This window comes from Ochotona curzoniae, unplaced genomic scaffold, assembly GCF_017591425.1.
Source record: "Ochotona curzoniae isolate NIBS_2020 unplaced genomic scaffold, NIBS_Ocur_1.0 scaffold_4506, whole genome shotgun sequence".
NCBI lineage: Eukaryota > Metazoa > Chordata > Mammalia > Lagomorpha > Ochotonidae > Ochotona > Ochotona curzoniae.
In genome coordinates, this window is record NW_024467119.1 from 21917380 (window position 1) to 21930604 (window position 13225).

The following is a 13225-nucleotide window of genomic DNA, read 5'->3' on the forward strand; positions in this document are numbered from 1 at the left end:
GAATAATATCTGCTTCAAACCATTATCATGAGCAGTTAGGAAAGGTGTTTGTAAAAAATAGATATATTATTCTTGGCATGTAGCATGGGGTCAATGAATTACAATTGTTAATATTATTGAAACCGTTCCTTTATTTTTCAACCCATGGTGATGAAAATTAAATAACTTGCATGAAGAAGCAGAGTTTCATGCCACTAATCTCTCATTTAGAATACAATTTACATTTGTATGTAACAGAATATAAACAGTTCATTATATTCTTTGTAAGTTGCAGTCCTTTTATTTCTTTGAAATGCTCAGATTGAGAATCTGAGGATTTGTTTCTAGACAGAATCGTATAGTTCTAGCTAATACCATGGTATGTTTAGGAGAAAACTTTATGAGAAAAGCTATAAAATGTATGTGTAGGATGCCTACCTAGTTGAGATTGAAAACTGTGGCTTCAGCAGAAGAAGTCGTAAAGTTAATTATTTCTTGGAGCCGTGGTTGACTAGAGCAGCCAATCATTTGCGGAAATGAAGCCTGACCCCGTGGAGCCAGGTCCCTAAGCCCTAAAGACTTATCAGGCATTAAGTCCCAGCATGTGACTCCACACATCATTGGGCCCTGTGAGGACCTCTGGGCTGAAGTGCTTGGGAAGCAATTGTCTTGACATAACCAGCCAACAGAAACCCTCGGAGCTTGATAGGGGTGCACGTGGTCAGGCTGCTGTCTACCATAGCCTGGAACTGAACGGTGGTTCTCTGTTGCTTTGGCATCTTGAAGCCTCAGTGTGTGTGTGTGTTGGGCGGGGTGGGGTCCAGGGCCTTCCTTGCATTCAGTCTTCACTTGCTGTGCTCTACCTTTTAACCCCTGTGCAGTGTGCAAACTTAATGCAACCTTCTCCATAAATTGTGGCCTCTTGCTAACCATGTTATGCAAAGTGACTTGTTGTCTCTGGTGAATTTTCCAGTCTTTTGCATTCTGTTCATGCAACCAAGATCTGTTGAGCATGTGTGTATGTGTGTGTGTGTGTGTGTGTGTCTGGCCCTCTCTCACGGATAAGGAAAGGGACTTGTAGCTTTACTCAGAGAAGATAGTCCCTAAATAAGTAAACAGGAGAACTTCAGGTGTTGCTCTATGAGTTTATTACTATCAGTGTTGCAGGGAGAGTTTTAAATGGAGCACAATAGGAAGTAACTGGATTGTCAAGCAAAGGCAGACCTTGTCCTTTTACCTGCCATGTGGTTTAAGCGCTCAGAGGGTCTTCTGGAATCATTTGATGGAAGCCCATATGTGAAACCATTTCCATGGAGAAGAAAGGACAAGAAGGAACAGATGTGCTGGGATTTGGGCTTCCTGACAACCTGCCTGCCACTTAGCTCTGTTATGAGCTCCTTGTCAGCAGCTCCTGGTCAGGCATGGCATCAGGATCGCTGCAAAAACTTTCTTTTTCACACCCCTTTCTTCTTCCTTTTATGTCCCTAGTGTTTAAGATAGCTGATCACTACTGGGCAGATCGCTCTTAAAATCAACTGTCATTGAACTCAGGTCATGTCTGTGAAGTGTGTTTAGCCCGTTTCAAGGGGAGGATAACAGAACTGCCTTCCCAGAGTGGAACTTTCTGGAGTAAACTAGAGCCAGTGAGAGAGGTACCAATGGTATTCCAAGTCTTCCCTCCCTCCCTTTCTCTTGTTCCCTTGCTATTCTTGTTTAGGACAAATAGAGAGCAGGAAAAGCAGCTGGTGGTGTTATGCCTGGGACCGGCTGTGTTTGGCTTTTGTGTGTGCTGCTTGTAGGTTCTTGCTGGGCATGCTGGAAGACAAATGACGGAACAGAAGTATCACATGCCAGCAGAGAGCCTGACCCAAATGCAAGGGAGTTTATCTTCCAGACAGATCCCATTCCTCTTGACAAATTTGAACACCCCAAATATTTTAGCTATGGATCGCAAAATAGTGACAAGTCTTCTGGCTTTCTGCCCAGTTTCTGGGGTTCTTAGTTATTTTAGCTAAGCCCTGTGACACACATTCTTTCCTTCCTCTCTGTTCCCCACCCTCACGCTGTCCCTTGTTCTGCCCTACCCTCCCTGTCCATGCTGCCCGGGAGGCAGTGAGCAGCAGGGCTCTGTGATCTCTGCTGAAATCCAAGCAGCTGCCAGAGGGGCAGCCAGGAAGTCTGGAAATTCTCGCAGCAATGGCTGCCTTCGGCTGGGTGGTGGTTCCTCCCTTTGTGCTCCAGTTCCCAAAAACAAGCAAACATCACCAGAAAAGCCCTTGACTGTTGGATCAGTAAACACCAGGGAGGAGAGGTGGGGAGGAGACGTGCAGGGAGGGAGGCCCAGCTGCTGGGGATTCCTGGTGATCACTGTGCGTGGGTGGGAGCTGAAGACCCTGTGTTCACTCCGTTGGTTTGAGCTGTACTCAGTGATAAGGGAGAGAGGACACCTTTAAGAGTATTCCTGGTGAGCTGAGTGCTGCCATTATTGTCTGCCTGGTGAATTGATGAAAAGCCAGTCTGCCTGCAAGACACTCTCACCCTGTGTTCCTGCCAAAGCCACTGTCAGCTAAGCTGTCATGCCTTTGGTTGAAGCGCTGTGTCTACAGAAGACATAGACATCCCAAAGCCTGGTAAACAGTTCAACTGTGTCCCCAAGCTGGCTGATAGATTACCTAGCTATTTACCTACCACATGCCTTAAGTAGGAGGATTGCAGCTCCCTATACCCTGCTCCTACCGAGAAGTTTTCCTCTTTAAATGAATTTATGTTTAGTCACAAAATTGACTTAACAAAATCACATGAAAGTACAAAGTACAATAAATAAAATCAGCGGAAACTCCTAGCTCAGACTTTTATTACTTTCATTACTGCCCATTTCATTACTGTGTTTGAGTATATGCTTTCTGAATTTATGAGTATGTCTGAGCGTATCTGTCTATACACACAGACGTTTATTTTTCAAAACTAAAATTATACTCTATATACAGTATTCTTCCCTGCTTTCTAATTATGACTTATCCTTCTGTATCTTTTTTTTAACTGTAATTTCAATCTGTGACTCTGCCATTGTTCATTTATGGCCAGTCCTCTATTTCACATTTGTTCATTTTTTGTTATAAATAATTACAATATAAACTTGTTAGTAGACATCATGGTGAATATTATGATTATTTTGACTTTTTTAATTGCATACACATACAAATCTCAGATATGTATGCGTACTATGTGATTTTTTTGGTACATATTACATCATGTGATGTCCAGCCAGTGTAAATATATTTCTCTCCGCAAACATAACATTTCTTCATGATTAATTAAAATATTCAAAAATGTTTTAGCTGGTTCTTTGGAACAGGGGAATACACAGTGCATTAACATTATCTATAGTCACTGTTCTATGCAATAGAATCTCAAAACTTACTCCTACCGGAGTGTAACTTAGTATGCAATAACCAACCTTTGCCCCCAGCACTCCCTCCTGTTGTTCCTCCCAGCCTCTAGTGTTCATCATTGTACTTCTTACGAGATCACCATTTTGGGGTTTATTTAGAGACTCCACGTTTGAGTGAGATATTGCAATACTTGTCTCTCTGTGCATGGCTTTTTTCAGTTACAGTCGTGACCTTCATTTCCAGCTATACTGCTGGAAGTGACAAGGCCTTATTCTTTTTTACTTTTAATTATTTCAAAGGTTGGGATGAGTCCATTTGTTGATTCGCTCCTCAATGCCAACAGCAGCCAGGGCTGTGCCAGGCTGAATCCAAAAGCCAGGAACTCTAAACAAAATGTCTTGCATGGTTGGCAGGGACTTAATATCTGAGCCATCATTGACTGCTCTCCAAGAAACTGGATGGAAAATGGAGGCAGAACTTCTAGAACTCAGGTATGAGACATAGCATTCTGAACCGAAGCTCAACCCACAGTGCAACAATATCTGTACCTACATTTCATCCATTTTTTGGGTGACTGAGTAGTATTTGACTGTGTGTAGATACCACATTTTGTTTATCCATTTTGTTTTTTTTTTAAAAGATTTATTTTTATTATTTTTTTATTGGAAAGGCGGATATACAGAGAGGAGAGACAGAGAGGAAGATCTTCCACTCGAAGATTCACTCCCCAAGTGAGCGCAACGGCCGATACTATGCCGATCCGAAGCCAGGAGCCTCCTCCGGGTCTCCCACATGGGTGCAGGGTCCCAAGGCTTTGGGCCGTCCTCGACTGCTTTCCCGGGCCACAGGCAGGGAGCTGGAAGGGAAGTGGGGCTGCTGGGGATAGAACTGGCGCCCATAAGGGATCCCGGGCGTGCAAGGCAAGGACCTTAACCACTGCGGCACCGTGCCGGGCCCGGTCCATTTTGTTTATCAGTAGTTGGACATTAGGTTGTTTCCATTTCTTAGCGATTGCGGATGATGCTATGGGAGTGCTGATGTCTCCTTGATTTCCTTCATTTCCCTTGAATATATGTCTAGTAGTAGGGTTGCTGGATTGTTTGGTCGTTCTATGTTCTGCTTGTTGAGCAACTTCCATTCTAATTTACATTCCCACCAACAGTAAGGGGTTCCCTTTGCTCTATATCCTCACCAGAACTTGGTACGCTTCATCATTTTGATGAAGGTATACATAACTGGAGTGAGATGAGGTCTTATTGTGGCTTTGATATTTTTTTTCCTGATCATTGATGATGCTGAACATTTATTTTTCAAGTTACTTATATCTATCCAGTTGTCTTTGAGAAACATCTCTTTAGGTCTGCCTATTTTTAAAATGAAATCATTCGGTTTTTTCAATATTTACCGTTTCATCACTTGAAAGGTAGACTAAAAACACAAACACACACTCATGGGCAGGGAGTGGGAAGATATCCACCACCAACTGGTTCACTTTCAAAATTCCCATAGCAGCCAGGGCAAGCCCAGACTGAAGCCAGGAACCAGGAATTCCATCCCAGCCTGTCACATTGGTGGCATTTGAGCCATCATCTCTTGGACATTATTGAATCTGAAATGAAGCAACCTGGGCTTGAATCATCATTTTGTTATGGAATGTAAGTGTCCCAAGAGGCAGATTAACCTGCTATGCCATGGAGCCTCCCCCAGGATTATGATGATGATGTTGATGATCTTTGCTTTGGGGTTGAATTTCTTATCCATTGTGGTGATTAACCCTTTCTCTGATGTATAACTCTGCAAATACCTTCTCCCCCTTCTGTAGGATGTCTCTATTGTGGTGGTAGTTTAATTTGCTGTGCAGAGGTGCTTCAGTTTGGTGACATCCCATTTGTGTATTTTTGCTTTTGATTGCTGTGTTTTTGGAATCTCACCAAAAATAATTGCTGAAGCAAATGTTCCAACATGTTTCTCTTACAATTTCTACTAAAAGTTTCAGTCTCATATATAATACTCAGGTCTTTGATTCATTTTGAAGTGATTTTTGTACACAGTGGGAGATAAAGACAGGTCTAACTTTATTCTTTCCATGTGTATATCCAGTTTTCCAAATAGACTTTTTTTTTTACTGTTATTATTGAGTAGACTGTTGCTTTTCCAATTCATATTCTTGGCACTTTTGTCAAAGATCCACTTGTTATTGAGTAGGGAATTTATTTATTTGGCCTTTATTCTGTTCCCCTGGCCTATATATACATTTTTATGCCAAATATCATGCTGTTTTAATTGCTGCAGCTTTGTAATGTATTTTAAAGTGAGATGGTATAATGTATCCTGCCTTTTCTTTTAGTTCAATGTTGCTCTTGTTATTAGGAAAGCTCTTTGTGTTTTCATGGAAATTTCAGTAGCATTTTTATAGTTCTGTGAAATTTCAGTGGTTTTTTCGATAGGGATAACATTGAATCTATAGATCACTTTGATACTGATATTTTAATGATATTTATGTTTCCAGTCCATGAACAAGACATGTGTCTCCCTTTCTTCATGTCCTCTTAAGTTTCTCTAATCAATGATTTATGGTTTTCTGGTCAATTTTCTTATTAGCATACATTCTTATTCTTGTGGTACCTGGTTCCAAGGTTATTTGTAATATATTTTGAAATCTGACATATACTGCTCTATTTTTAAGACGCTCTATTAATTCACACTCTTCCCAGACATGGATGAGAGTGCCTACTTGTCACTGCCCTTGTCAACACTGGGTGTTACAGTTCTTAAATTTGTCAATTTGATTGACGCAAAGTGGACTCTTGCTAAAATTTGTTCCTTTGCCTCTTTTTGGGATTCAGATGAAGCAGTTGAGTTAATCGTACTTGTCAGTTCCTGGCCCATTTTCTTCATCGGCTAAGACAGGCTGTTCTCTTGTCTATTTGTTCATCTGCCTTTCTATCTCTTGTTCTTATATGCTTCTCCTCCTCCTGCTCTTCTACTCAGCCCTCTCCTTAAGTAGCTACACTGATGCATTGTGTGTCTGCCATTAGTGTTGTGTATGCCTGTGTGTTAAATATTCACAAGGTTACTGTGCAGGCAGTTCCTTCTTTCCCAGCTCAATTCCTCACTGTGCATAGTTTCTCAGACGCATGCCTGCTGCTGCTGACTCTGCATCTCACCCATGGTGTCCAGTTGTTGCTCTCCTGTCCAGGTTCACTGACTCTGATGACTCTTGGAAATGGAGGTGTTTTTCATGTGTTTGTGATTTTTTTCTGTATTGAATTTCATTAAGTAATCTATGAGTTTTATTGTTGCTAGATTTTATAGGGCTTTGGTTTGAAAGCCGGAGTTACAGGGAGAGGGAGAGACAAAGAGGTCTTCCACTCACTGATTCACTCCTCAAAGGGCTACAACAGCCAGAGCTGAACCCATTTGAAGCCAGGAGCCAGGAGCTTCTTCCAGGACCCCATGGACTTGAGCCGTTCTCTATAACCTTCCCAGACCATAAACAGGGAGCTGGATTGGAAGTAGTCAGAAGACAAACTAGCACCTACATGGGATGCTGGTGTCACAGGCAGAGGATAAGCCTACTGCACCACAGCACCGGCCCCTGTCTTTTTTTTTTTTAATGTGATGTGTAAAGGAGGCATTCACATTACAGGATGTAAAGCTTTCTATTGGTAGTGGAAGACTGGTGCAGGATATAGATTCAACTTAATAAGGGACAGAAGATCGTAGCAAAAGATCAAATTTGATGATTGCTCAGATGTGCTTTGCACTGGCACTTTGAGATTTTTACACCACAGTGTGATTCCTGCCACACACCCCAGGCATCCTGGCTCCACAAAGCTAATTGCAATCACTTTCCAAGGGTTTCCATTGTTTTGTGGAAGTTGTAGGAAAAGCTGGGGTGTGAGGCCTTTGGGACACACTGATTTTCCTTGACGTACCTGCTGGCATAAGTCCTGAGGGCTCTATTTCTTTTGTTCTCTTCCTGACTGAGTGAAATTTGTTTGCCGTGGTTTTTCTATCCATTCCTTTCCTGCCTCAGGTTGTTCCCCTTAAAGTTACTCGGACTTTAACACGACTCACACGAGGCTCCTTTATGCCACTCACTCAGTCACACACAACATTCACTGCCTTTTCAAACCTGTGTTCTCGTTATACTATTGGAAATTGTATTTATTTGAGAGGCACAGAGAGAGTGAGAGAGTCAGTTAGCCAGAAAAGGAGAGACCTTGTTTACTCCCCATAGGTTGGGTATGAAAGCCAGGAACCCCATGCGGGTGGCAGGAACTTGACTTCTTGAGCCATTAGCTACTGCTTCCCATGATGCTAATTAGCAGGAAGCTGCCATTAGGAGCAGAGCTGAGACTCAAACCCAGGCCTACCAATATGGGCATCCATACATTGACATCTAGACTACTAGGCCAGTGATACCCCTGCAATTATTAGTATTCACACCTTACTGATTATGACAGTGAGTTGAATTCAAAGCCAAAACAAACAAATAAATAAAATGTCTCCATGGAGAGCTTCTTACTGGAAATGTAAACCTTGGTGAGTCTTTCCAAGTCATTTGTGAGACTGGGATGAATGGTGGCAGCTGCCACAAAGTGGTTAAGAACTAAAACAAAGGCTTTGTGCTTTGTGTGTGATATACTTCCTTGTGCTTGATGTCTGGACAGTGTGCACTGTGATGAATCAAGATGTCTTTGCCATGAAGAAGTCTAAACTGAAGCCTCCCTGGTGAATGGAACAGGGTCTGCTGATCAAGCTTGTGAATTCCCTGAGAAACAACTCTAAAAGGCCATGGGGAAGCCCAGGCACCAAGGCTCTTGGAGGGCGTGGCATGGTCTGCAGGCTGAGCCTAAAGACACCTGAGCTATGGCTTCATGAAACTCACATCCTGCTATGGGATGTGCTTTGTTTGTTTGCTTTTAGATTTACATATTATTTTCTTCCATCTGCTTGTTTGTTCCCCAAGTGACTCTTGCTTGCACAGGCCAAAGCCAGAAGTCCTGGAACTCCATCTAAATCTCCAACATAGGTGGCAGGGTCCCAAGCACTTGAGCCATCATCTGTTGCCTTCCAAAGGGGAGCAGCTGGGGCATGATCTGGTGCTTGTATGGTAGTACTACAGGCCACAGTTTAACCCTCTAGGTCACAATACCTGCCCTAGGATGTTTTTTTAACCCTCTACTGAGCAGTGGCCTTATTTTATTCTTAGAGAAGCATGCTTTAAGAATATTTGAAAACAACCTTCTGTTTCTAAATTATCAAGCACAAACCAAACTTCTTATTTCAGAGTAGGATTTCTATATAGAGTTAGCAAAAGAAAAGTAATTGATTCCTTTTCATTTTTGAAGTGCATTGCTTGACAAGTCAATGCATGTCTTGTTATGCTCCGAGAAATCGAGGGCTTTGCAAAGCACATTATGTGCTGCATGTAAGAGGAGAAGGCAGCCTTCCCCTTTTAAAATTTAGGACCACACTTTTCACAAGAAACAACTGAAACCCTGAGCAATCTGAAATATAACACTAAGAGACATGATGATGAAACGTCAGGGAATGACCTTTTATTTTTCATAATCGCACAAATTTAATAAAAACCACATGTGAAATAAGCCTCCAAGAAGGGATAATCTGCAGTAGCATATGTTCAGTATTAGAAATTAGAAGTCAAATTGCAAAACACAGTGGGAGCACAGCACAGAGGGGAAGCTTGGCACAGCCTGTGTTGGAGTCAGAATCCCTTCTGCTGTTGTGCCTGAACAGGGAACATGGCTGTTGCTCCATATGAGGCAAGAAAGGGCCAGAGGAATGAGAAGACATTTGACAGCCTCTAGATCCGGTAGGAATGCTGATCATTCCAGTTGGGTCTGGACTTCAAGAAGTTTAAAGTAATTACAGCCTCAGATTTGTTTCTGCTAAGTGTAGGACCTCATGGTTAGTAGTGGAAGGCAACTGATGGATGAGTTTTCAATAATCAATTACAAAATCTCTAGTGCCTTTGTTTACCTGAAGTTTAATGAGTGCTAACCACGTGCCAGGCATTGTTCTGGACACCCAGGCATTAAGGTGAGTGAAACAGAGCTCCCAGTTGGAAGGGGATGGCATTCCATTGAAGGAGCTCCATTGGTCTCTGAAGTGGCACAAAAGGGTAAACAGCACAGGTCATGCATGTACAAAGTGTTGCAGGAGGGTGGGGAGAGGAGTACCTACCTCCATTTGCACATGTTGAGCAAAGTGTCTCAGAGATGGTGACAACTTAGGAGGCCCCAGAGTGTTACACAGGATCCCAGGGACTAAGGAAGGAATCGCAGCATTGCTGGTTGGGGGGCGTCCCACATGGTGCCGCTGGAGATCAAGGACAGGTGATGACATGGGCGTGTTACTCTGTAAAGTTTATGTGTGTGGAAGGTGTGGCTCTGGAAAGCACAGCAGGGCCCAGCTTGTGAGGGACCTAAGTTCCAAGTTTGTAAATGGAGGGCATCTTGCAAGTTGTTGGGTCCCTGTTCTGATTGGCAAATCTGGGTGGGACTGATATCAACAGTATTGAACAAACTGTGAGAGCAGAGACCCATGAGTAAGAACGGGGACCCACTCCTGTGGTTGCCCTAGGCCTTTTGCTTGATAAAGCTTGCTGTTTGTGGGGACTCCCCAGAGGAAACTGGAGGAGCAGGAAAGGGCTGTGTGTGTTTGCCAGTCTGTTTGGAAGTGGTTGGGTTTTTTTTTTTTAAATTTATTTATTTTTATTGGAAAGACAGATACAAAGAAAGGAGGAGAGACACAGAGGAAGATCTTCCATCCGATGGTTTACTCCCCAAGTGACCGCAATGGCTGGAGTTGAACTGATCTGAAGCCAGGAGCCAGGACCTCTTCCAGGTCTCCCATGCAGGTGCAGGGTCCCAAGGCTTTGGGCTGTCCTTGACTGCACTCCCAGGCCACAAGCAGGGAGCTGGATGGAAAGCAGGGTCTCCAGAATTAGAACTGGCACTCATTTGGCATCTTGGATGTCTTAACCAGCATCTTATCCTCTCAGAGCTAAACACTCTGGAAGTGTTTTCCTATTGTAACAACCAGTGTAATTGGCAATCTGTACCATCCAGCCAGCCATTGAAAAGTGCAAATAAGTGTGCTTCTAGTTCCCGTCTCCTTTCTACCCTTTGTCTTAAGTAACCTCTTTTAGCCCCCACTGCCCTTCACTCTCCCATGGAGTGCAGTGTAAGGTCCTGACCTGGCCCCTGTGACTTTGATGTGCCTGCTACTGTCTTTTCACCCTCACTCTCTTTCCGCCCTTTCTCCAGGCACTCACCTCCAGTGGTGGTTTGTGTAATAACCCCAGAGTACTTGAGCAATGGTGTGCTGCAAGTGTCCCTGTAGCAGAACCTGTGTGCCCTGGCTCCCCTCAGTCAGCTGGGGGGCTCCAGAGTCTAGTGGTGTGCCTTGCCTATAGGAGCTGTTTCTGCTTAAGACTGATGGATCAGCCCTGGATACCTGCCTAGAAATGAAATTGGAGCTTTTGTCCAGTTGGTTAGCTATGTGACAGTTTAGATCAGCTCTAGACTGAGTGAGACAACAAAGGCATCAACAATGACGTACACTTCAAATCATGCCTGGAGTCAGTAATCAAAGAGTGGTTGGATAAGCGAATGACATAGCTTATGTGTATTATAGGTGAAATCTGTTACAGAGAGCCTTCATCTGCATCTCTTGTTATAATGTGATATCAATGCCAGTATTCTGTTGTAACATTTTTCAAATAACAAGGAGTTAAGTATAAAACAACTCACTTGGAATATTTGTAAGGATGCAAGCAGGGTACTCGGCACAGAAATAACAAAACAAATGAGGAAGAGGAAATTTTAGAATCTTAAAGGGGCAACTCTGTTATAGAAGCAGCCTGTAGTGAGAAAGGAAAGGCTAGAAAGTGAAAGTGTAAAAGATCAGTGGACTTAGTCTGGGAGATAGAGGGCAGGGCAGATGCTACTGGAAAGCAAGCTGAGACCAGAAGTGTGAGGGGAGAGAGAAGCAGGCATGATGGAAAAGAGGGAGGCAGAGAGGGAGAAAATGTCAGGTGGGACTGTGTCCTTGAAAGGCCCAATTTGGCAGGGATGTGGGGGGGGGGGGGATGATGGATCATGGCACAAAGGGTTAAGCTTCTGCTTTTGATGCCCATCCCATATTAGAAACGCATTGGAGTCCTGCCTGCTATGCTTTCAATACAGCTTTTTGTTCCATGGGAAGATAGCAGACAATGGCACAAGTGCTTGGGTCTCTGCCACTCATGTGGGAGAACTGGATGTAGTTCCAGGCTCCTCCTGGCTTCATCCTGGGGCTGCCTGTTGAGACCATTTTGGGGAGTGAGAAGTGGATAATTAATTGTGTGTGTGTGTTACTCTTACCTTTGTCACTGTGACTTCACATAAATAAATTTTTTAAAAACTGAAGGTGAATAGTTTCTTTCCCTAGCTAATGACAGCGGAGGTTGGAAGTGGCTGTCCTGTTGACACTTTGATCATTTGACTCCAACAGGCAACCAGATGAAAAACAGCGTAAACTCATCTCTGTCTCCACAGTTGGGATTCCCTTCCCTTTAACTCCCTCTGATTTTGTGTTCCAAGTCCCTTAACTAGAACTTACTGAAGTAATACTTCTAATAGATCTATTTTTATTTCTCTTGAGATGTCCGACTCCTGAAATGTGCATGTTGTCTTTTAATGTCATTCTCCATGGCCATTTTGAGGTCCCCTCATATACGTGTAGCAGATTAAGAACCAAGGAACCAACTAACATCCTCCTTCTCAATCTTGAGACTTTTGAAAGGAAAATAATGAACAGCCTCTTCTGTCATCTGCTGTGCACTGATTTTGTTCTTTGTCTGCAGTCTGCCATGAGTCCTGCGCAGGCTGCTGGGGTCCAACGGAGAAGCACTGTGTGTCCTGCAGGGATCCCCTCCATGTGCTGAGAGAGGGCAGCTGTGAGAGCAGCTGTGGTGACGGCTTCTACAACAGGCAGGGGACCTGTCATGGTAAGTACCGGCTTGGGATACCCAAGCACATTTTCTCATATCAAATTATAGTACCAATAATCAGTTGCCTTATGAACAGATAGGATGGGGCTGTTATTTCATTGCACTAAACTTGCACATCATGTTTGGTTGGCACAACAGAGAAGGAAATCCGTATGTAGTTTGTTCATTGTTCTCATTTTTAAAGACCTTTTATATGCCATTGGCTTCTGACTCTGAGACTGTCTTAGTACTTCACAGCATACTTTTCACTAGTGGAGTTCAGTTCTCTGATCCCTGCAGTTGGTTAGGATTGGGATGTTTCCTGTAGCCTCATCCTGTGAATGATCAAAGTGAAGCCCTGGCTGCCTGTTCAAGGCCAACATCATAGGGAGAGGTGTGGGATCCCACCCAGGCCTTTCTCTCCAAACCCAAACTCTCCATCGAGGCCAGAGTGCCTTCTGAATACACCAGGAGACAAAAGGACTCTTAAGGCCAGCTATAGGTGGCTTTTCCGTGGGTGTTGGTGCCTCTCATGTGCAGCTGCGGTAGCTACACTCTTCATTCCAGCTGCAGCATCCTTGGCCCCAGCAGTTAGAGTAGCCCCAGCTCAGTGCTTGCCTATTCCAGCACAGTCCCCAGCACTTTACAAATAGCCACCAAGATGCTTGCAGGACAATGTGAGCGGAAAGCATGGCTTTGAGCAAGTTACCTCTTTGCAAGTCACTTTCCTGCCTGTAAAATAGAATAATACTAGTGCCTGTGACAACAGGACTACCAGCTCCCTTCCCCTTTCTCTTCCATTCCTATCCCCAAAGTAGTCTGCATTGAGAGTGTGCTATTTTGGCTTGCT

General features: G+C 43.6%; 1 protein-coding gene across 1 annotated transcript in view; it reads left to right on the forward strand.

Annotated features, from left to right (window-relative positions):
• FRAS1 (Fraser extracellular matrix complex subunit 1) overlaps nucleotides 1-13225 on the forward strand; it is a 263048-nt gene that overhangs the window by 49573 nt on the left and 200250 nt on the right. Inside the window, exon 14 of the mRNA XM_040967150.1 lies at nucleotides 12250-12393. Coding sequence (XP_040823084.1) covers nucleotides 12250-12393 — 144 coding nt within the window. The remainder of the gene's footprint in view (nucleotides 1-12249; nucleotides 12394-13225) is intronic.